The sequence below is a fragment of the Myxine glutinosa genome, chromosome 10, assembly GCF_964187855.1.
Source record: "Myxine glutinosa chromosome 10, kmMyxGlut1.1, whole genome shotgun sequence".
In the NCBI taxonomy this organism is placed as follows: domain Eukaryota; kingdom Metazoa; phylum Chordata; class Myxini; order Myxiniformes; family Myxinidae; genus Myxine; species Myxine glutinosa.
The window spans coordinates 115938120-115961472 of record NC_136270.1 but is presented as its reverse complement, the minus strand read 5'-3'; the positions used below and the strand labels follow the sequence as shown (position 1 = coordinate 115961472).

The 23353-nt window shown below is 49.7% G+C and overlaps 1 protein-coding gene across 1 annotated transcript in view; it reads left to right on the top strand.

Annotated features, from left to right (window-relative positions):
* Positions 1–23146, top strand: part of LOC137433849 (acyl-coenzyme A synthetase ACSM3, mitochondrial-like) — a 44380-nt gene extending 21234 nt beyond the window's left edge. Inside the window, exon 3 of the mRNA XM_068126245.2 lies at positions 22473–23146. Coding sequence (XP_067982346.2) covers positions 22473–22492 — 20 coding nt within the window. The 3' untranslated portion in view covers positions 22493–23146. The remainder of the gene's footprint in view (positions 1–22472) is intronic.
* The last annotated feature ends 207 nt before the right edge of the window (positions 23147–23353 follow it).

Below are 23353 nucleotides of genomic sequence, written 5' to 3'. Positions count from 1 at the left end.
TCCACTGGCGCCGATACCGGCAAACTCATGGGCCGACCCATTAATATCTCGTGCGGAGAGAGACCAGTGGTGCGCCCTGGAGTAGAGCGCACGCTCATTAACGCTAGCGGAAGGGCCTCCGGCCACTTGAGGCCTGTCTCGTCGCAAATCTTTGCCAACTTACCTTTCAGTGTGCCATTCGTTCGTTCTATAAGTCCCGCCGACTGCGGGTGGTAAACACAGTGGAACGACTGTATCACTCCCAAGGCCTTTAACACGGCTTTAATGACGTCCCCTGTGAAGTGCCCGCCCTGATCGGATGACACTTTCTGCGGGACGCTGAATCGACATATAAAGTGCCGCAAAAGGCACTTGGCCACCGTTATAGCGTCAGCCTTGACGCATGGGTAGGCCTCTACCCACTTGGTGAACATGTCCACCACTACCAATACATGCTTAAAGGACATACAAGGCGGTAAATTGAAAAAATCGAACTGGATATGACAGAACGGCCCGACGGGAGCCGGGTGACCCGCGTTGTGGCGGCGCCTGGGGGGAGCCCCCCTATTATGCCGTTGGCATATAGCGCACGAGCGACAGACCATGGTAACCACAGCCGAAAGGCCTGGTGCTGCCCAGGTGGAAGTGACCTGCCTCATCACCCCCCTATGGCACACATGGCCATTTTGATGCGCCATGCGTGCCAACCATGGCAATAAAGCTCGCGGTGCCACGGGTTTGTCATTAATCGTCCACATTTGTCCTTCTGCGGGGCGCTGAGCTCCCAATTTAATCCAATCTTGATGTTCTACGTTTGAGGCCGCGGCTTGTAATTGTATTACATCGAACTCTGTAGGTGCGGATGTCGGAACGTCTGTCTGGGCAGTCGCTTTAGCGCCCTGTTTGCGCGTAACTACTGGCATATTATACCCAATCTGTTGGTTTGCCGCTTGTGCTGCTGCTTCGTCGGCTCGGGCGTTTCCACGGGCCACAGCGTCGTCTGTACGCTGGTGACCTCGGCATTTAACTACAGCTATTTCACGTGGAAGCATAATACTATGAAGCAGATTACGCACTAAGTCCCCATTTTTAATGAGTGCTCCCGCTGAAGTGAGGAACCCTCTCATTTTCCATATGGCCCCTTTGTCGTGGACCACTCCGTGTTCGTATGCCGAGTCAGTATAAATTGTCACTGCCTTTTCCTCGCTTACTTCGCACGCTCTCGTGAGTGCGTACAGTTCAGCTTGTTGTGCTGACCAGGTGGGCGGGAGGCGGCCGCTTTCGACCGTCTCCGTATCCGAGCATACTGCGTACCCAGATAACAGGGATCCGTCCCAAGCCCGTTTGGCTGAACCATCGACGTAATAGGTGTGATCGGCTTCCTGTAGCGGTGTGTCCTGTAAGTCAGGCCTTACCGTTGATATTAATTGGACCACGTCCGTACAAACGTGCGGGATTCCCTCCTCCTTTGTTGGCAAAAGTGTCGCTGGGTTAAGAACGGTACACCGCATCACCGTCATGTTGGGTGCCATAATTAATGCCGTTTCGTATTGCATCAGTCGAGTGGCTGTGAGATGCTGTGTGTTTCGCTGTTGTAGTAGCGTATGGACGCAATGCGGTACCTGTAAAAGGACCGGATGTCCCATTACTATGTCGGCCGTCCGCTCAACTGCGTATCGGGCAGCCGCCACGGCTTGTAAGCACAGCGGAAAGCCTTGTTCTACCGCATCAAGCTTTTTGCTGAAATAGGCTACCGGACGTTCCCTATCTCCATGAGTCTGAGTTAACACGGATTGCGCGAATCCCCCTACTGCATGGGTGAAAAGTGTGAAGGCCTTTTTATAGTCGGGAAGGCCCAAGGTTGGGGCCGTTACCAGGGCTCGTTTGAGTCCTTCGTAGCAGCGTATTCGATTGTCCGTCCAGTTCACCATCCGTGGCTGGTCGTTTTTCGTCGCCTCATATAGAGGTTTTGCTAGTAACGCATAGTCAATTATCCATGTACGACAATACCCTGCCATTCCCAAAAATCGCAACACCTCCCTTTGTGTACGAGGCAACGGGGTTTCCATGATGGCCGTGACCCGGCTCGCGTTGAGCTCGCGTCTCCCATGCGAAATCGCGTGTCCCAAGTATGTAACTATCTCCCGCACAAATTGCAATTTTTCCCGGCCTACTTTGTGGCCTTTCTCGGCTAGCGCATTTAACAGCGCTAGTGAATCCGTCTCGCAGGCTGCCTTGGATGGAGAGCAGATTAATAAGTCGTCGATGTACTGCAACAGCACCGAGCCGCCTTCCAACTGGACATCTGCGAGATCGCGGTGCAGCGCTCGTGAAAACAAGGTAGGGCTATCTGCGAAACCCTGCGGAAGCACTGTCCAGGTGAATTGTCTCCCCCTAAAGGTGAAAGCGAAGAGGTACTGGGACTCTGGAGCTATTGGTACTGAAAAGAAGGCGGAACACAAGTCTATGACTGTAAAATGTGTAGCATCTGGCGGAATGGAAGTCATCAGAACTTCTGCATTTGGTACAACCGGATGAATACCCTGAATTATTTTATTAATCTCTCGCAAATCCTGCACAAATCGCCACTTTCCTGTCATTGGTTTTGGCACTGGGAATACGGGGGTGTTACATGGGCTATTAGTTTCGATTATTATTCCCTGCTGCACGAGCGATTCTATCACCGGAAAAATGCCTGCGTCAGCCTCGTGCCGAAGTGGGTACTGCCGAATGTGTGGTAAAGGTAACCCTTCTTTAATTGGAATCACCAACGGGGGTGCATTCCTAATGCGCCCTACTTCATTCTAGTGTTGCGCCCATAGTGACGGGGTGACGGTGTCGAGCAATCCATCGGAGTCCCCTGGAGTCGTGGGGACCGCCCTAACCATATGTGCCGCTTTGGGTGGTAGTTCCACCATCTCAAATCGAACTCGTCTGTCCTGAGGTGCCAAATTAATTATGAACCCTTCATTGTTGTCCAACACATGGACCGTTCGGTGTTCAACATTGTATCGACGCCTTACTGGCGTTTTCCGCAGTCGGTCCATCATCCATCCAATGCTCTCGGGTGGCCATCCTCTGGCGGTGCTAAGGGTAACATGCGCTACCATCCCCTCGGGGTACTTAGCCTTTGATCTCTGGCGCGGCGACAAGGTTACCGTAATCCCAATGCCCTCTCGGCCAATCCATATGTGTGATAATTGAAGATCAGAGGTTTCCCCTAAAGCTGCCGCAACCATGTCTAAATAATAATCATCGCTTCCAGTCGCGTCATAACATGCGGTGCAATGCGGCGGGTTGTATTTCAAATTTGTGGCTATGTGGTGTTCTTCTAGCCAATCACGAATTTCTTGCGTTTGCGCGCCAATCGTGTCGATCACATGGGTCCATGTTGCTAGAGCCCCTTCCTCTAACCGCCACCAATACACGGTGGGGCTGGCGCGCTGCAATGCCATCATTAACAAATCGCGGTTCGATTCTCCGACGTCGACGTATACACCTTCTTTGGTGCACGCAATGTTACAACCTAATCGACACAGCAAATCCCGTCCTAGTAAATTAGTTGGGGCAGTAGTGGTCATGAGAAATGCATGCTTAGCTTCTAGCGGTCCGAGCATTACTCGGGTCTCCTTTGATACGGGGAGAGCTTCTAATTTTCCTGAAACACCCTGGATTTGGACGCTCTTGTGTGTGGGTTTCAAAGTAGGTAGTTGTCCCTTATTGATACAACTGCGAGTCGCACCAGTATCCACTAAGAATTCTAGTGGTTGTCCATTTACATCTAACGTCAAGGTCGGTTCCTCATCTGGGGTCATTGTTATCAATGGACATTCCTTTGGCGGCCCGCATTCGTCCCGTCAATAGGCGTTTCCATATGACGGCCCTTGCTGTCCCTGGGGTCCTCGTGGTCCCCTTGGATAATTTGGACAATCCCGTCTCCAGTGGCCCATCTGTCCACATTCAAAGCATGCCCCTCTCCCTGGGGGTCCCTGTCCTGGACCCCCCTGTTGGTTTGGCCTTCGCCCCCCTTTGTAGGGAGGTGGGCGCCCTTGCCCTCCCCTCGGCATTTGTTGGACTGGGGCACAAGGCCCGTATGGCATGCCCGAATTGGGGGTAACCCATGGGGTGGGGCCCATATTGCAGGGTCCCCATTGCGGTGCCCATCCTGGCATGGGTGTTTGTGGTGGCCAATAGGCCGGTGGGGGACCTAGCACAGAACATGGTGGAGCAGCCCATTGGGGTTGTTGGGGTTGTTGGGGTTGTCTCCACGTCTGATTCCCTGGCCCACTAGGCCCTTGTGGTCCCCGGGGTACTTGCATCACAGCTGCCTGCAGTGCCGGACCGAGTGTCTCGTCATCACTTGACTCACTCTCACTGTCACTTCCCATTATTTCTGCCCCCTTTTGTTTCTTCTTCTTGCTCCCCATTGTTTTTGTTGCTTGTTGCTGGGCCAATTTTTCCCTTACCAACATCTGCAACATTTCTTCTTTAATTTCCTTCTTTTCCTCCGAGGAGGAGCCCGGACATTGTTCGAGTTTTGTACATAATTCATTGGTCCCCATTCCTTTCCAACCGAAAAGGACGGCATGCACTTGTTTTTTTAATGCGGGCCGAAGCCCTTCTACTAGGTAATTGTTCACCAGGGGAGCGGGTAGGTCCTCGACTTGGATTAATCCTAACCCGCCCCATCGAGCTATCGCTTTTTCTATTCTCTCTCGATAGTCGCCGATAGTCTCTCCTGCTTTTTGTTTTATGTTGCCAATTTTTCCCCAATCTGGCCCTCCAGGTGGCGCGAGCGCATTGCCAATGTTGGTCAGGAGATGATTTTTCAAAATGACCCAATCGTTTCCGGTCATGGGTGGAATCCGAGCCATGGGGTCATCTATTGGCCATAATGAAAGGGTTTTAGCCTTTGCCCATACCTTTGGTGGCAATATAGATGCTCCCAAATGACAAATATCTCTCCAATCCGGGGCATCCTCTGTAATCCAGTGACGGAGCAATATTACTATATCCAAAGGTTGGTCGATCAACATTTCCTGAACCCTCTTTTGCATGGCCGTTAAATCAGATTCTTTCCAAGGCACACGTTCCCTTACTACCACGCCGTTTGCATCTATTCCCACGCATCGCATGGGGAACACTCCCTTTGTTTCTATCGCACGTTGCACTGGTGCCTGATACTCCACTAGTGAAGGGTATACTTTCTGACCTGGACCTATCGGGGGTGGAAACCCCGGGGTGTCTGTGCCGCTATCTCCATCGTCCTCGACTTGAGGGGCTGATGGTTGTGGGGTCTTTTGAACTTTAGGGGGTCTCCCATTTGTTTCCCCTATAGCGCCCTGGTGTCGGGTACGTGCCTTAGATCCTGGGACTGGACCATGGGGGGGGGGGGGGGGGGGGTAGGAAACAGGGATTTCATCTTCCTCATCCTGTTCCTTCTCATCGGAATTAATCCGGGCTACCATTAGCCTCTGACTTGTCTGCGCTGCGAGCGCCTTCTTCTGTTTATCCTGCTTCTTTCGACCCTGTTTGCGCTCATCCTGGTATTTGCCCAACTCTCCTCGCAAACTCGCTTGTCTGGAGGCTGCCTGTCTCTTCAAGGCCTCCACCTTCCACCAACTATAGACCTTCCATGAATCAGGTGGGAGTCTCTTCTTCTTCTTCTCTAGGGCATCTAAAGCCCCATATAGCACATCTAACCTGTCTATTGCAAATGACCCTTCCTCTGGCCAAGGCGTATTCAAACCCTCGGTCAATATAGTCCATGCCTTGCCCGGTTGCAAAGCAGCATACCCATAATCTCTTTTCATGTAAAACGCTGGAGTGTTCTTCAACGGCTCTCCCTCCTTTCCTACCTTATTACCCATTCTTCCTACCTTCTTGGGTTAATCCCTCCTGGTAGTCCTAAGATCGGGTCGCCCCCCGATCTCTAGCCTTAAACGCAGTTCTCACGCCGGAGTAACTTAACACCTATTTATCTATCTCCCACATATGGGTCTACCTGCTTCCCACGCAGGAAGCTTACCTGAGGGGTATCCCTCCTTATCTCGGGCGCCCTGTATAATCGATTCGTTACCCACTGCTGCTCTGGTTAAACTAAATATGGTTCGGAATACAAGCCAGGTAGTACAGCCGACAGAGGTCCACACATCCAAAGTAAGGCAGGAGGCTTTCAATTTCGATGTGCAAAAATGCTTACCCAAATTAGGTGCCGGCAGGGCCTCTTTCCCGACCTGGGACGTGAGGAACCACCTCGTCTGCACACCTGGATGATCCCACTTCTGACACCAGATCTGTCGGTCGAAGACCTCAAGGGAAGGAAGAAGAAGAAGATCAGAGCAACAATGTTTAATGAAATCGATTACAAACACACAGTGTGGAGCGAGGCTCAAAAATGCACCGCCTGACATGCAGCGGGCAATTTCTCAAGGCACTCGCTGCAAAATAAGCAAAAAGGCATTTCATATATAGCAAAATATCAGACAAGAATCTGCGCTAAAGACAAAGCAAAACTGGGCCGTAAAGGCCCACCTACCATCGTCCCTTCCTAGAGAAGGCCAAACTTAGACAAAAAGATGTAAGCATAGGATAATGATTGAATACACATGCTGAATACACAACAATCAAAGGATATGTAATGTCTATATTTCTTTCCAAGGTTAGTTACGTCCTTGATTTAGGAGACATACTAGAAACTACAAAGATATATAATTAATTATTCCCTTTGTGAAGAAGGCGTTTGGCAACATGTTTTCCCTGTACGTGGGCGGTGAGCATATTATCTACTGTCTGGAACATACATTCAAGGACTTGTTTATTGGGCTAAGGATCCACCCTGCACCTCGAGTCTCGAAACCACATTTTGTCCCCCCGCCTCTGCCTGCAGCTGAGTTCAAATCAGTTTTCAGAAGCACGATATATAATTTCAGATGCTATGATCAATTGAGTCATGGGGTTTAAACCCTAATGGCTAACATATATATATATATATATATATATATATATTGTTACAGACACGACTTTGATGTTAAGGTGGGCCGAGCGGAATGGCCGCCGTGTCCGCACAAGTTACCCGATTATACTCGAACGTTTGCCGAGTCGCGCTACGCTAAATCAATTGAGGAAAAGGACACAACGGCTGGGATTCAAATGATACGACACCAAGGGTTCAGTTCTCAAGACCTCCGGAGGAGGTTATATTAGGGCGGAAGGTCAGATTACAACGACAAGAGGGACAGCATAGAAAGACAGGCACTTAGACACACTCTTATATTAGCCCCGACAGACGACAGATAAACGGGACAAAACTGACTCACACGGGGATTGATGGCAAGGAAAGCGGGTAGTCGATGGCTCAAGGTGCACTCTTGGCTCAAGGACAGAATCGACCCGGTCCGGTCCAATGATGCGGGGAGGTCGCTCTCAGCGCGGGAAGGTCGCGACTTGTCTTCTTCAGTCGGGGGCGCATCTGACGTCACGTCCGGTAAGTGGCCGCGTATATCCGGCGGGGAGTGACACGCCCTCGGCTCGTTAGCTCCGCCCCAGATGGAATCGGCCCGTTGCTTCTCATTGGGTGCGTGCGGGGGGGGTTACCGGCTCCGCCCTTGACGAGGGGCTGACAAGGAGCCCCTTCGTGGTAACCCCGTCGGAGCGCATGGTCAATGGCGGCTAACCGAGCCGGTGTGAGGACGCACACCCCCCCGCGCCGCGCCGTTGTTGTAGTTGTTGTAGTTGTTGTTGTAGTTGTTGTTGTTGTTGTTGTAGTTGTTGTTTGGGGAAGAAGATGGGAGGAGGTATGGGAAGGTCCTAAACTCACTACTGGTGCCATATAATCACATTCTGGTGCAACGAAGAGTCAGAATTAATGGAAACGAGTCCTTAACTGACATAGACTAAGAATAACTAGCAAGATGTCCGAAAGTTGTCTACGTGAGATGCGGTGGACCTGGGCACGACATTTAATGGGGGAAAAAGGGGAAGGTCGGTTCTACAGAGTGTTATTTACAGGCAATGGGACTAGGGAATGGGGGATTGGGGATAGTTGGGGAGTATTGGGGAAATAGGGGAGTATTTACAAGCGGATATTGAGGCCAAGTCCCATATCCGCAACATTGCACCCTTCTCTACCCTCGGGGCGTCCCGACCCGATAAATTTTTACCTATTTTAGTGTGGCACTCAGATGTAGTTCCCTCTACTATTAACTCTACCCTGAGTGCGACAGTTTTACAGATATTCACAAATGAGTAAATATGTCCCCCTGCGACGTTGCACCCTTCTCCTCACAGAAACACACCCACAGGATAACCGAATCCGGAAAGAATTCGCAAACTAAACATACAGCCGGTAGGGAGCATTATTTACAAGACTACGCTGATATTTACACTATGATCCAGGACCTGTTTTTGGAGGAACACATGCAGATGTTATGCATAGAGAGAGCACGCATGCCAGCATCGATACACCAACCCACGAGTGCTCTGTGGCCTACGGCCTTTAATAATGTGCAGAGCACCCCTTCCCAGCACCAAAAGCACCACCCCATCACACAGTCAGCACCATCCGGTGCACCAATAAAGTGTCTATAAATCACCGGTGGTGTCGCAGCCGGCCGATGTTCTGCCGCTGGTCTTGCCTTCGTGTGGTGCACTTGGTGTTCTTGCCTCTTTCAAAAAAATAAAGAAAGGCGCCAACCGCGTCCATTTCTCTATTGTGGCCATCAGGGGGCCAACTGTTAGTGGTTCACCTTGTATGGCATAGGTGCCACGTTGACCCATAGGTCCATCCATGGGTGGTGCTTGGCCGCAAAAGAACTGCGGTCCATTGTGGGTGGCCACAAACATTGCGGTCCATATGGTGTATCGATCCAGGCAGCAAGCAGCGAAAGTGCAGGCCCACAACTGCGGATCCAGCACCTCTCTCTCCTCTCTCTCTGCCCCAAAGCCAGATCCTCGGAGGTGGGAGACAAAAGAAGCAGACAAGTGAGTAAGGTGGTAAGGGCGCAAAAGTGCACGCAATATAAGGTAATGCACACTGGGGGCACATGGGAACCAGGTGAGACAGGTACGTTCCTACCGTACGCCCCCCCCCCCCACCAGGTAACCTACATGGCCCCTCCCTTACCCCTTACTGTATCCACAAAACACAACACTACCCATAAACATCTATTTTACAAATCAACAAACATCCCTACTGTCTTCCCCGTTCCTCCCATATACCAAATTCGTCTTCTCTCCCTCCTAACCAATCAAATTTGCCATTTTCAACTCTCATCACAATTTGCCATCTCCAACTCAACATCAAAATTTGCCATTACCAATTCATCATCAGTCCCTCCTAGGGAGGGAGAGATGGAATCACCCCAATGTCTCATCCACGTCGTGATGCGTCTCACCAATCCACACAGCAATTCTCATTTCCTGCACACAGAACAAAGAAAACACAGGTGTGGAGTCATCATCATCACCACAGGTAAGTGGCTGCGTATGGTGCGACAGGTTCATCAATCCTAACTATCTCCTAAATGACTTTAACAACTTTACACTACCCGGGGTCTTTCTCCGGCCAAACCATTGGCCCTCTTACACTATGGGTTCTAAAAACCAATTCCCATTGGCCAAACTGTGGTGCTTTTCAATTTGGGGTCTCACTCCCCCGATTCATCTCCCGGTGCCCTCGTACAATTTCTGGGCTGCGACGTGTACCTCTCCCAGCGGGTCTACCCACCTGCACACCTCCACCACTGCAGTTGCCTCCGAGCTTACCTGCTCCTTACTCTAACCTAACTACCTGGGGAAGGCCCTCTGGCGCTCTCCCCACTCGGTGCCCTCTCTGGCACTGGGCTACCCGATCCACACCCGGGATCCTCAGGCACCCACTCACAACTACCGGCTCCCAGAGCCCACCTGCGGCCTCACCTGGCCGACATCCTCACAGTGGTGGACTGCCCAACCAACTACACACACTAACAGGCTACACGCCCAGCCATTTCCACAACACTAATGCACCCATCCAAATACCATTCTGTCACCCGCACCACAGATGCCAATATCCAACCACAATTTACCTATACCCTCTACCTAACACTTACACTACCCGCCCCGGGTATCCGTGATGGGGGTCCACTCTTCCCCCATTCACACCTTCGCACCATGCACACCACTCCGTACCACTCACTCCAACTCTCTCCACACACCTGTACCTGCACACCTGTGCTCTCACACCTGGTGCCACCTGCACCCTTCTCTCCCCAAGCGCATTCGCGCTGATCCACAACACTCATTACTCACACACTGTTCCACACACCTGTCCAGTTGCACACCTGTGCAATCACACCTGTTCAATCCTCACACACACGGCATCATCTCAGCTAACTACTCCCTTCTGAAACTTGCGCGTCCCAGTCGTCCCTTTAAACTATTGCGCTCCCTCGTCATTATCATCCATACTAATCTACCTGCGTCCCCACTACAGGTATCAGTCACTAACTAACCTTAACGTCACCTAATGTCATCTTCGCTAGATCCCTACCAATATAACCTAACCCACCCGGGCTAGTTTTCACTGCCATACACCCCATAATCTATTGCTCCTTCGCCCCACATGGGAAGGGTGGCAGGGATGCCACCCTTACCCACTGGGCCTATCGCTCCTCAATCCCCCAGTCCTCTGGCACTAATAAGCCCCCCTTATTCAGAGGTACTGGGTCCCGCCTCGGCATCTAAAGCCGAGGCAATCCACGGGGGCGCCTGCTCGCCGGTGTAAGGTCTTATCCGGTCGGCGTGGACGATCCGAGGGAGGGCTCGTGGCCCCATTTTGATCTTAACTAGGGCATGCCCGTACTATATATATATCTAAAATTATATCCCCCCCCCTCTATTTACATGGAATGGTTTGGTCCATTCGCAAAGCCAAAGGCAAAGCGAACGGCTTGCGAGTACGGTGACAATCCCCCCCCTCTATTTACATCAAATGGTTTGGTCCATTCGCAACGACCACAGAACCCCCCCCTCTATTTACATGAAATGGTTTGGTCCATTCGCAACGCCAAAGCGAACGGCGAACGGCTAAATCGCCATAGCTCGGTAACTACTTGTCCGATTAATTTCAAACCTTGAAAAGGCACATCCTCGGGTCCCCAGCAATATACCTGGCAAGTTTAAAGTATATCGGACCCGTGGTTGTCGAGAAACAGCGGTCACAGACAAACATACAAACATACAAACATACACACAGAGATTACTGGAATTATAGATAGATGACCACGTCACAGATTTGCGACAGGACGACTCCTGGGCCTTGCCAGGGGGAGGTGAGCTTTGGGCACCTTCCCTTCCGCCTCCGGGGATTAAAGAACCAAATCTTCATCCCCGGAGCGTATTGACTCCCCTGGCTCCGGTCGTCGTACCTGCGCTTCATCTTTTCCCCCGCCAGATGGAGTTGGCGGCGGGCGAAGGCATGGACTAGCTCCATGCCTTCCTCTAGGTGACGTGCGTACCCCTCCCTCGGCGGGTTAACCACTGTGTCTGGCACGGGACCGCATAGCAAGTCGGCGGGAGCCCGTAACTCCCGCCCATACATAAGCAACGCTGGACTGCATGCGGTGGCCCCGTGCTGGCTGGTTCGGTAGGCCATAAGCAAATAAGGGAGATGTTCGTCCCAGTCATCCTGACGGGTGGCGGTGAACAGTGCCAGTTGTTGGATTAGAGTTTGGTTAAATCTTTCCACCATCCCGTCAGATTGAGGTCTTAAAGGCGTTGTTCTGGTTTTCCGAATTGACAGGAGACTGCACACATCTTTTAGCAATTTGCTCTCAAAATTTCGTCCCTGGTCGGTGTGCAACTCCTGTGGAATCCCATGCCGGCACACAAATCCTTCCACGAAGGCCTGCGCTACCACCCCTGCTTCTTGGTTGGGGAGGGCGTAGGCCTCCGGCCACTTGGTGAAATAGTCCATTACAACGAGGATATACTTATTACCTTGGCGGGTGCGGGGCAGCGGTCCTAGAATATCCATAGCCACCCGCTCAAGGGGGGCCCCCACCTGATGTAATTGAAGGGGGGCCCTCATCCTCCGTGCTGGTCCCTTTTTGGCAGAACAGGCGTCGCATCTCCGACACCAGTCCTGTATGTCGCGCCCCATATTCACCCAATAGAACCTCCGGCGGACCCGAGATATTGTCTTTGTCCTGCCCAAATGGCCGCCGGAGCGGGTACCATGCACCTGTTGCAATATGACGTTCTTGAATTTGTCAGGGACTATCACCAGCCAGGAAGTTCTATCAGAGGGAACCTCCACCCACTTGCGATACAAGATGTTGCCTTTCAATTCCAGGGTCTGCCACTGAGCCCAATATGCCTTTGTTTGTGCCCCGAGGGGGGTGACCTCTTCCCCCTTTGGTCTTTGCCCCAATTTGACCCATTGGAACACCGGCCCCAGAACAGGATCCTCCTGCTGGGCCGTGCTCCAAGCCAACTCTCCAAATTCTTCGTCCGCGGTTAGTGGCAAAATTGGCCCTCTCACCCGGGTTGCCCGGACAACGAGGGTCGAGTCCGAATCGCCCAATTGTTCCCTCTCCTCGTGTCTCACACAAAATTTGCAGTTTTCCCCCAGACAAGGACGCCGAGAGAGTGCGTCCGCATTACCATGGGCCTTCCCGGCCCTATGGGCCACATCAAAATCGTACTGCTGCAACTTTTCCAACCACCTTGCAATTTGGCCCTCCGGTTCCTTGAACCGAAGGAGCCATTGCAAGGAGGAATGGTCAGTTCTAACCAAAAATTTCCGCCCGTACAGGTACGGGTGAAAATGGTTCATGGCAGCCAGCATGGCCAATAACTCTTTGCGAGTGACGCAATAATTTCGCTCGGGCCTACTTAAGGCCCGACTATAATAACCAATCACTCTCTCCACGCCCTCCTGTGTCTGAGACAAAACTGCGCCCAATCCTTCCTGGCTCGCATCCGTGTCCAGGGTAAATGCCCCGTTGCTAGTGGGGTACGCTAGAAGGGGTGCGGATGTTAGACACCCCTTCAATTTTTGGAAGGCCTCGTGGCACTCCCGTGTCCAATTAAATCGCGTCCCCTTCTCCGTAAGCCGGTGGAGGGGACGGGCCAACTCCGCAAATTTCGCCACAAAGCGCCGGTAGTAGGAGCAGAGTCCCAAAAATCCCCGCACCTCTTTGATGGTACGTGGTGCGGGCCACTCCTCTACCGCTTTAATTTTGTCTGGGTCCGTTTTTACCCCCTCGCGGCCGATCACGTGACCTAGATAGGCCACCTCTCTTGCAAACAAAGTGCACTTACTCGGGTTCAGCTTCAACCCTGCCTGTCTGAGGCACCCGAACACCTGGTCCAAATTAGCTACTGCCTGGGGGAACGTTTGGGCATGTACCAGGACGTCATCCAGGTACACCAGGCATGACTGCCATGGCATGCCGCCTAGTACATGCTCCATCAATCTTTCAAAGGTGGCGGGGGCGTTACACAAACCAAACGGCATCACAGTAAACTGATACAGTCCCTTACCTGTGGAAAATGCCGTTTTCTCCTTCCCTGCCCTATCCATTTCCACCTGCCAATACCCACTCTTGAGGTCCAAGGTTGAAAACCAATTTGAGCCCGCAACGGCATCGAGGGTGTCATCAATCCTTGGCAGGGGATATGAGTCCTTGAGTGTCACGTTGTTTAGCTGGCGATAGTCCACGCAGAACCGCGTGGTCCCATCCTTCTTTTTGACCAGCACAACAGGTGACATCCAAGGACTTCCCGAGGGCTCGATCACGCCTGCGTCGAGCATTTTTTCAACCTGCTCGTCAGCTTCCGCCCTCTTGCTCCAAGGGAGCCGTCGGGTGGCCTGACGAATAGGCCGGGCCTCACCGGTGTGGATCTGATGTTTCACCAGGCCCGTACGTCCAATATCCTCGGTGGACAGGGAGAAGAGGTCCAAATGGGACCCAACCAGTTTGTGTAAGGCCTCCCTCTGGGTACCTCCCAACTCTACGCTACTACGATTTACCATCTCGCAAATGGGATCGGGCCAATTCCTACTTGTTATTGAAGGCTCCCCCCGGGGTCGGCTCGGCTGGACGTTCTCGCCCCTCACTGTCGCGACTTCCTCAACTGGGGTGCAGCCAGCTACCCTCGTGCCCCTTACTATAGTGCGTGGTTCTGTACTTATATTTATTACTCGGACGGCCACTACCGGTCCGTCCGTTTTTACAAGGGTGCGGCCCACGATTAAACCCGGTATGGACTGCGCTGCCACCGGTTCGACCAGGCCGCAGGACTCCTGCCATGTTGGGCGAGCTGCCCACCGGGCCGGCACTATCGCCTCGGGCCTCGGAAGCCTCCAGCTCCGCTCTCTCGGCCGTGCTCACTCCCTCTAACGGCAGCTCTTCTACTCCCACCTGCAGGATCCCCCGGCACAAGTCGATTTTACAGCCGCTGGCAGTCAACAGGTCCAACCCTATTAAACATGGGTCGCACACCTCCGCCACCCAAACATCTATCTCCCTCCTTACCGACCCTAACTTGAGGGTCACAGAACCACGCCCTATGATCGGGGCCGTTACCCCGGTAGCAAGCTGCAAACTATAATTTTGCAGGTGCTGGATTTTATCCCAGCCACCTGCGCTCGAATCAAGGACCACAGGGCTGATGATCGTGGCGCTAGCTCCTGTGACCACTACGGCGTCTACCCCCACGCCGGCAATTTTGCATCGAATTGTCAGGCTACCGGTTCCAATTTGGCCACAAAAAATGACCTGTCGCGTCAATGAGGGCTCTCCTCCATCCTCTTCTGCCGAACACCGCCCTACGTGCCCGACACCTTCTAGTTTCCCGGGGTCTGGCGGGGGGGTGTCTGGGGTCGGCTAACCCGCTCCCCCCTGGGCGGAGTTGAGGACCTCAACCGCCGGGGATCATCCCGGCGCGTGGCTCGACAGTGCCGCGCCAGGTGACCCAGACGGTTGCAAGTGTAGCACCTCACCTGGTAAGGTGCTTGTCTCCGGAATTCCAAATTTCCCCCCCTGTAGGTCCGAATTGGATTACCCGCTCGTGGTCCACCGCGGGCCACCTCCGGGGCCGCCTGCCATGGTCCAGGTCCTGCCAGGCGCTGGTCCACCAGCCTCCGGACCATGCCCGCCAGGTCAGGACCCACGTCGTGGGCGGGCCCCCTAAGGGGTCCGCCCTCCATCGGGGGTCCCACCTGGCGGACCGCCATTGCGAGACGCTCGCCCCCCCGGGCCAGGGGCCTCGCTGCTTCCCAACGGGCCGCAGCGTCAGCCGCCTGGCTCAGAGTCTGCGGGCGCCACATGGCGAGCTGTTGCCGGAGCTCAATGTCCGGGAGGGCCTGGATAAAATGGTCCAGCGCCAGGCTTTCCCGGGAATCCGCTGCCATGCTAGCATGTGCGATCCCCACTGCGCGGCGAATGTCGTGGGCAAGTTCCCCGATGGCTTCCTGGGGCTTGCGCTTTCGCAGCGCGAGCTGAGCTTTAACAAGCTCGCTCTGCTGTTCTATGCCGAATCGATTAATTAGGGCGTCGCGGAGGGCTGGCAGGGTGAGAGCACCCGCTGGTAATGCCGTCAGCACCTCCGCCGCCGCGCCGCGCAATGCGGCCACCAGGTGTACTCCACCTTCGTCCTCACCCCAACCGTTGCCCTTACACACACAGTCGAACTGCGCCAGGTACGCGCGTAGATCACTCTTGCCGTCATACGGCGCGAGTGGGACCTTGTGGGACCATCTCGTATGCGACTCGTTGCCCGCCTGCCGGACCCCGTGCGTCGCCCCTTGCGGGGTCAGCGCGGGGCCGAACCGGCCGGGCCCCCACAGTACATTACCCCCAAGGGGCTCTCGTGCCTCCCCGGTCCCTCCAACAACTACCCCTGTTGGTGTCGATGCATGGGTCACACCTCCGCAACCCGCTACCCATTCCATACCACCACAACCTTGCTCACCCACACCTCGCACCTCTCGTTCCATACCCTCCGGACCAGCCATACACCTCACTCGTGGCCTCTCACGAACATCCGGGTCTATCTCGACCCCCAAGCTTATTAAATCACCTGGCGCATCATACGCACGACCATATTGGTCACCACTTACACCGGGTCCTCTTTCTCTTCGCTTCTCCTCCATCACCTGCGAATCCCTCATCCGGTTAATGAGCACATCATCACGATCCGAACACAGACTTTGGACCAATTCTTTTACTTCCTCCTTTATCTCTTTCTTATCCTCTCTCCGTCGCTTCTTAATTTCGCTCACCCCTTCTTCCACTTCTTCTAATTTTTGCTTCACCTCCTTCATCTCTTCGTGCGCCCCTTTAAGTTCTTCCTCTAACTCCACTTTATTTTTTTCTATGTGCTCCTGCACCTCCCGCTCTTTAACCTCCATCACCTCTACCACCTTGTCCATTTTCCTCGTCAGGTCCTCATGTACCGTCTGACACTCTTTCTTAATTACCCCTACGTCCTTTTTCATCTCCTTCTGTGTCGATTTAAAACCCTCTATTACCGCTGTGTTCTTCTTTACCTGGTCCCCCAACTCCTTTTGTCCCACTGTCAGTTGTTCTACTCCCAGCGTCAACTCCTCTATACCCCCTTGCAATTTTACAGTCCCCTTTCTCACCTCCTTCTCCATGCGCTCCTTACAGTGCCTCACCTCCTCGCGCACTCCTCCGACCTCCTCACTCACTCCTCTTCTGATCTCCTCTCCCATCACTTGCATCTCCTGCCCAGATGCCACCCTCATCTGCTCCATTTCCTCCCTGTGAGCATCCAGTTTGGTTTCTACCCCAATTCTGACCCCCTCTATCTGCTGCCCCATTTGGTTAACTTCCCTTTCCGCTTGGTCCCTCATGTCCCTCAATTTGCCTTCCATCCTGTTTTCTAACCCCTCTAACCCATTTTTCACTCCTTCTATCTGATTCTCCTGGGCAGCCATTCTATTTTCTACCCCCATTAACCCATTTTTCACCTCTTTTATCCCGTTGTCTAACCCCTCAAAATTATTGTCTAACTTCCCAAATTTCTTGTCTAAATCCTTAAAATTATTGTCTAACTTCCCAAATTTCTTGTCTAACTCCTTAAAATTATTGTCTAACCCCTCACTGGTACCCCTCGCTTCGTCCCTCATTACCCCCATTTGGTTTCCCATTACCCCCATTTGGTTTCCCATTACCCCCATTTGGCCCTCCAATCGCTCACTCTGAGCATCCATCCGGTTCCCCATTTGTTCCATAAGGGCCCTCATTTGCAGGAGGAAAAGGTTCGAATCCACCAGGGGCGCTGCCACGGTCGCGGTCGCCGTGACCAGCGAGGCGCCATTTTGTGCGTCTGCTACCCTCGCTGCTTCGCTCTCCTCACGTCCCTCAATTTGGTCCTGGACCGACCCTGCCTCACTCTCCTCTAACGGAACCCAGCCGACTTGGTCTGCCATAGCGCGACTTTCAAAATTCGGGTTTTTATTTTCGTAAAACAAATTCAAATTTCGCCGTTATAATTTCGAGCGGGAAACGCGCTCCGGATCGAATTCTACCTCCCCAACACCAATTGTTACCCTAGTGGTACAATTGGTGTTCCAAAATTTGGGCCTAATAAATTTAGTCCCAGGTCCGAATCCGACACTCCTGACACCAATTGTTACAGACACGACTTTGATGTTAAGGTGGGCCGAGCGGAATGGCCGCCGTGTCCGCACAAGTTACCCGATTATACTCGAACGTTTGCCGAGTCGCGCTACGCTAAATCAATTGAGGAAAAGGACACAACGGCTGGGATTCAAATGATACGACACCAAGGGTTCAGTTCTCAAGACCTCCGGAGGAGGTTATATTAGGGCGGAAGGTCAGATTACAACGACAAGAGGGACAGCATAGAAAGACAGGCACTTAGACACACTCTTATATTAGCCCCGACAGACGACAGATAAACGGGACAAAACTGACTCACACGGGGATTGATGGCAAGGAAAGCGGGTAGTCGATGGCTCAAGGTGCACTCTTGGCTCAAGGACAGAATCGACCCGGTCCGGTCCAATGATGCGGGGAGGTCGCTCTCAGCGCGGGAAGGTCGCGACTTGTCTTCTTCAGTCGGGGGCGCATCTGACGTCACGTCCGGTAAGTGGCCGCGTATATCCGGCGGGGAGTGACACGCCCTCGGCTCGTTAGCTCCGCCCCAGATGGAATCGGCCCGTTGCTTCTCATTGGGTGCGTGCGGGGGGGGTTACCGGCTCCGCCCTTGACGAGGGGCTGACAAGGAGCCCCTTCGTGGTAACCCCGTCGGAGCGCATGGTCAATGGCGGCTAACCGAGCCGGTGTGAGGACGCACACTCCCCCGCGCCGCGCCGTTGTTGTAGTTGTTGTAGTTGTTGTTGTAGTTGTTGTTGTTGTTGTTGTAGTTGTTGTTTGGGGAAGAAGATGGGAGGAGGTATGGGAAGGTCCTAAACTCACTACTGGTGCCATATAATCACATTCTGGTGCAACGAAGAGTCAGAATTAATGGAAACGAGTCCTTAACTGACATAGACTAAGAATAACTAGCAAGATGTCCGAAAGTTGTCTACGTGAGATGCGGTGGACCTGGGCACGACATTTAATGGGGGAAAAAGGGGAAGGTCGGTTCTACAGAGTGTTATTTACAGGCAATGGGACTAGGGAATGGGGGATTGAGGATAGTTGGGGAGTATTGGGGAAATAGGGGAGTATTTACAAGCGGATATTGAGGCCAAGTCCCATATCCGCAACAATATATTTGAATTTTATCCGCATATAAATTGTGCTGTATGTATGGATGTGTATTAGGCATAGATGATATGGAAAAATAGTAAAGAAAATCTTGCTGAATTGAACTATTGTGGGTTGTTTTTTAAAACGGAATGCATTGTGAATCTTAAACCAAGGGGCAGACATGAACGCGCCGTTACGTAGTTTAAACTCAGAATGCGATGTTACGTGTACCTGCAACATATTTTGATAATCTGCAACACCTATATTGGCATACTGGTGTCATTAGTACTCACTAGTTGCATAGAAATAGATGAGCAACAGTTATGGGGGCGTAACACTTACTTGGATATTTTCTACAATAAGTATGGTTTGAACAACTGGTGGTTGTACACATGGGATTCATCAAATTAAGCTTTGGAGTTCAAACAAAGTCACTGGTTAACAGAAGGAGAATGGATAGTAAATAATTCTTAGATGCTGGGTAAATTAAGTGAGATATTATAAAGACTTATAAGAGCTATTGTTCTTCCTTACAGCGGTTGAAAAATAGATCCAAAACAATGAATCTATAAATGAATGTGATAGGGATAACATCCTCAATTTGAATACGTAATTTAATTGTGGGTAAAGGAATTAATTTATCGTAGTGGATTGTTAACAGCAGCCTGAAATGTCAGAGAGTGTGCATCCATATAATCAGAAATCCCAGATTTTTAAAGTTTGGTAGAGGTCTTATGTGGAGGAATACTTGCTTGGTAGATAAAAAAGGTACTGCGTGTTGGCAGCCACTTTTGCGGCCATTTAGGCCAAACAAATTGGGAGAAAATTGTAATTAAATACGTAATTTACAGATGAGTATTTGGGAAGTAAAAGGGAATTTATTGATTTGGGAGACATTTTTCAAAGGTTTATTAAAGTGTTGCAATATGACAGTTGGTAAGGAAAATTATTGGATGAAAATTAGATCTGTTTATAAAATGAATTTGTTGACTTTTTGAAGTTAATTCTTCGAATTGTTGTTTAACTAGTATTTTGAATTCAAATTGGAAATAGTTTGGTAGAACCTTGGTTAAAACCTTTGGTTACAGTGTTTTGGAACAAATTGGTAAACCATAGGAGGTTGATAAGAATAGAAACAAATGTGGACCCAAAATAGAACGACTTTTATGTTGACATGAATGTGGAGATAAAAAGATTGAATTAAGTAATGTTGTAAATGAGTACAGTAGCGTTAAGATAATGGCATAATGGAAATGTTATGAATTGTGTCAGATTTACAAGATCAGTGAACTTATATCACCACAAGTTACACACCATGAAAATTAAAGTAATATAGGGTATAATTTGAAGATCACTTACTTGTAGTTAACATTATAGAATCAATTACTCATGTTTGAAAACAAAAAAAAAAGTGGGGAGAAATATGATAATAATACATTATGCATAGTTTGTTTGTTAAGTATAATTTGTTGGGAATTAGACATTCCTGTTTGTGATTTTAATCATATACATTCATTTATTAATGCATTTATTTTCTTTGAGTAGTGTTAAAATAACTGCATGAGTTTAATTTTTCAAACTATATTAACCTGAAAGCAACTTTAAATGCTATTCTTAGTTTAGTAGTAAAATACATACCTGATTTGGATATTATTCGTGTAAGAAGAATAGAAATGAATATAACTTTTTGAATGTTTTAAGGAAAACAATAAATTGTCAAATGTGAAGCTGTTATAATATACATGATTATGGTGATTTCATGTTAAGATGTACCCTATCTGATTCAGTGTGTGTGGAGAGCAGATTTAGATGTGGCTGAGTAAAGGATAAGACCAGATCACATCTCAAATGGAGTGATAACGGAATTGGGAAGAAGTTCGAGAAAGAAAATTTGTGGCTAAAAATGAAGTTAATCTTGGTATACACCCTCCTTCTCAAAGAATGATGAAGATATTCTCCTTTGTAAAATTGGAGACGGATGCTTACCTTCACCAAGGAATTTTTTGTGACCATTTGCCTGGATCACACTGCAACATATGGAAGAAAGGCGATCACTTACTTTTGTTATAATGCCTCGAACATTCATCAAGTCAGCAATTGCGGGATGGCGACATCTTGCCTACGACTTCTACTGAATGCGGTGACGAGTGTCATTACTCTACCAACATCTGGAGAGCCAGCGTGGAGCTGTAAGTGGACGGCTGTGCTTTTCCTCCACAACAGCTGTGCACGATTCTGCTGGAGGCTCCTGGTATGAACCATGAACAACTTGAACACCATGGTCCTAACATCGTTGTGGATGCATCTGGAATTTCTGTTCCACATCTTGCTGGTCAACCAACATCACATCAACACTTGCTCCATACTCATGATGAGGGAGGAGGCAAGTCGACTACAACTGGACGAAGGCCTTGTTCAAATCTACATCTACTATGGCTCACAGCAAGAGTGGCAAGGATGCTACATGCAAAGCAGGGTCAGTTTATGACTCCGCCCAGCTATCACAACAGCGGAAAATCCTACGCAAAATAGTGTTGGTGCTATGAAGATACCAGAAGAAAATGTTTCATACTTGAATGTCAAACAAGTGATCGGCCTCTTCTCTTCTTTTCAAACACAAAGTCAATATTTGTTTTGAAGCAAAATGTATTACCAAATGTTGCAGATGCTTTATTATTTTTAATGGTGAATTGAAATTGTTGTGGTAAAGGTGAAGTGTTGTATGCTTTATGCAAATGAAATGAATTGCATTATCAATATGGAAAGAGTCAATGAACAAAGAAATGTTTTGTGATCAGATTCTTCCAGGATGATGGTGTATGCCTTATGTATGAGAAAAATTGGATTACCAAATTTGTGGTTTGAATATTTAATAGGTTGTTGTTTAGATTTATGGTTAGTATAAACAAAAATAAAAAATGAGGGATTGTGGGATAATATATATATTCATATATATTATCAGTATATGTTAATATTGCTAAAAACAGTTTTAAATTGCATCTCAATGTGATCTTGTGTAAAATGGGTTTTTAAATCGTGCAGCTTGAGCAATGCACTGGAAATAGGACTAAGACGATAAACGACTATCTATAAGATTGAACCATTGTGAAAGGCTCAGGGAAGAGTGTTGACTCACCCTGGGTTAAATGCAGGAGTCAACTGACTGAGATTAAATTGTCAGAGAGGGTTGACCTTTTGGCTCAAACAGTGACCCGGTTCCCTTCTTCCCGTGATAGTCATCTTTTGTAAACCTCTTAATGGTTTCATGATAAAGACCAGATGTGTCTGGTCTGGGTTTTGGCACCAGCCGCTGAGTTCTGTGTTGATCTCTGAATTTCAATAACACTACATCAAAGGATCGAGGGTCTACTTAAACACCATGCTCCGAGGGCAGAGAGACTGGTCATCAGAGGAAGCAAGACGAGAGGGGAGAAGATTTCTTCAACCAAGCGTCGCGTTATATCTTAGTTCGATTTTGTGTAACAAGTTTTCCCTCTAACTTCGGAATAAATCTCGGCTCGGAGCTCCTTGAATCTGAGATTCGTCTTGAGTGATTTCCTTAGATCAGGGTTCAGTAAAAGTTCCCTGACAGTACCATCAGAGGAATGATATATTGGTTGTACAATTGATTACTATTGTTTTTGTGCTGTTATTCTTGTGTGACCTTAATACAATACTTGTTTGTTGGTAACAATTGGTGTGGTTTCACCATTGATCTTTGACACACAGAATAACACATCTTTCTGCCGTGACTCCTCTCAGGGCTCGGAGGTACACCATGACCGGGGTTTGGGGAGGAGCACGTAACGCTGAGGCTTCCCAATTTTGGAAACCGAAGTATCCTTGAAAGCAGGTGGAACCATTCCAGATCCAGATTGTGCCTCCTTGGGAGCAATGGAAAACGGATCCAGGGGCGGCCACAAAAACAGATCCAGGAAAAATGTTTTTCAAGTTTGTTTAATCCTCAAAAATAGACCATAGTGAACATGACCAAAAAGGTATTGAACATGTAATTGTTCTTTAACAGGTGGAGTTTGTGGAAGAACTTCCGAAGACGGTCAATGGAAAAATTACTCGGGTCAAGTTGAGGAAGCAGGAATGGAGTGTTGATGGAGAAAAGAGTGAGAACAAGTGATGTTCTGTACCCTTGCATGCAATTGTGGATTGCTGTCATGATCAAACTCTAAAACATGGATTTGGACAATAATTGCTTGCCATGAAACTCAATGGAATCTGTAATCTGTTACTGGAATGACGAGGAACGAATTGTTGTTTCTTGATTTTGCGTCTAAGATGTGATTTTCTTTTTTGTGAAAATCTCGTTAAATGTACAACTGAGGGTTATTACCTGGAATAGAAGATGCAAAGAAGACTCACAATGTGCTATGATCTGCCCTCACATTTAAATTCCTTAGTAAAGGGTACATTAACCCATGTTTCTGTCTTTTTGAAGGTGATCCATCATGCACCCTTCTCCCACCATACACATGTATGAACCATCTATCATCCACCTCATTTTGGGTCTACTCCATGGCTTCGGATTCTATGTTTGTTTTATCTCATGGATTTGTTTGTTCTGGGTCCACAGAAAGATTACCAATATGAGGGACACCTGGGTAAATGAGGGACATCAAGTATATTGA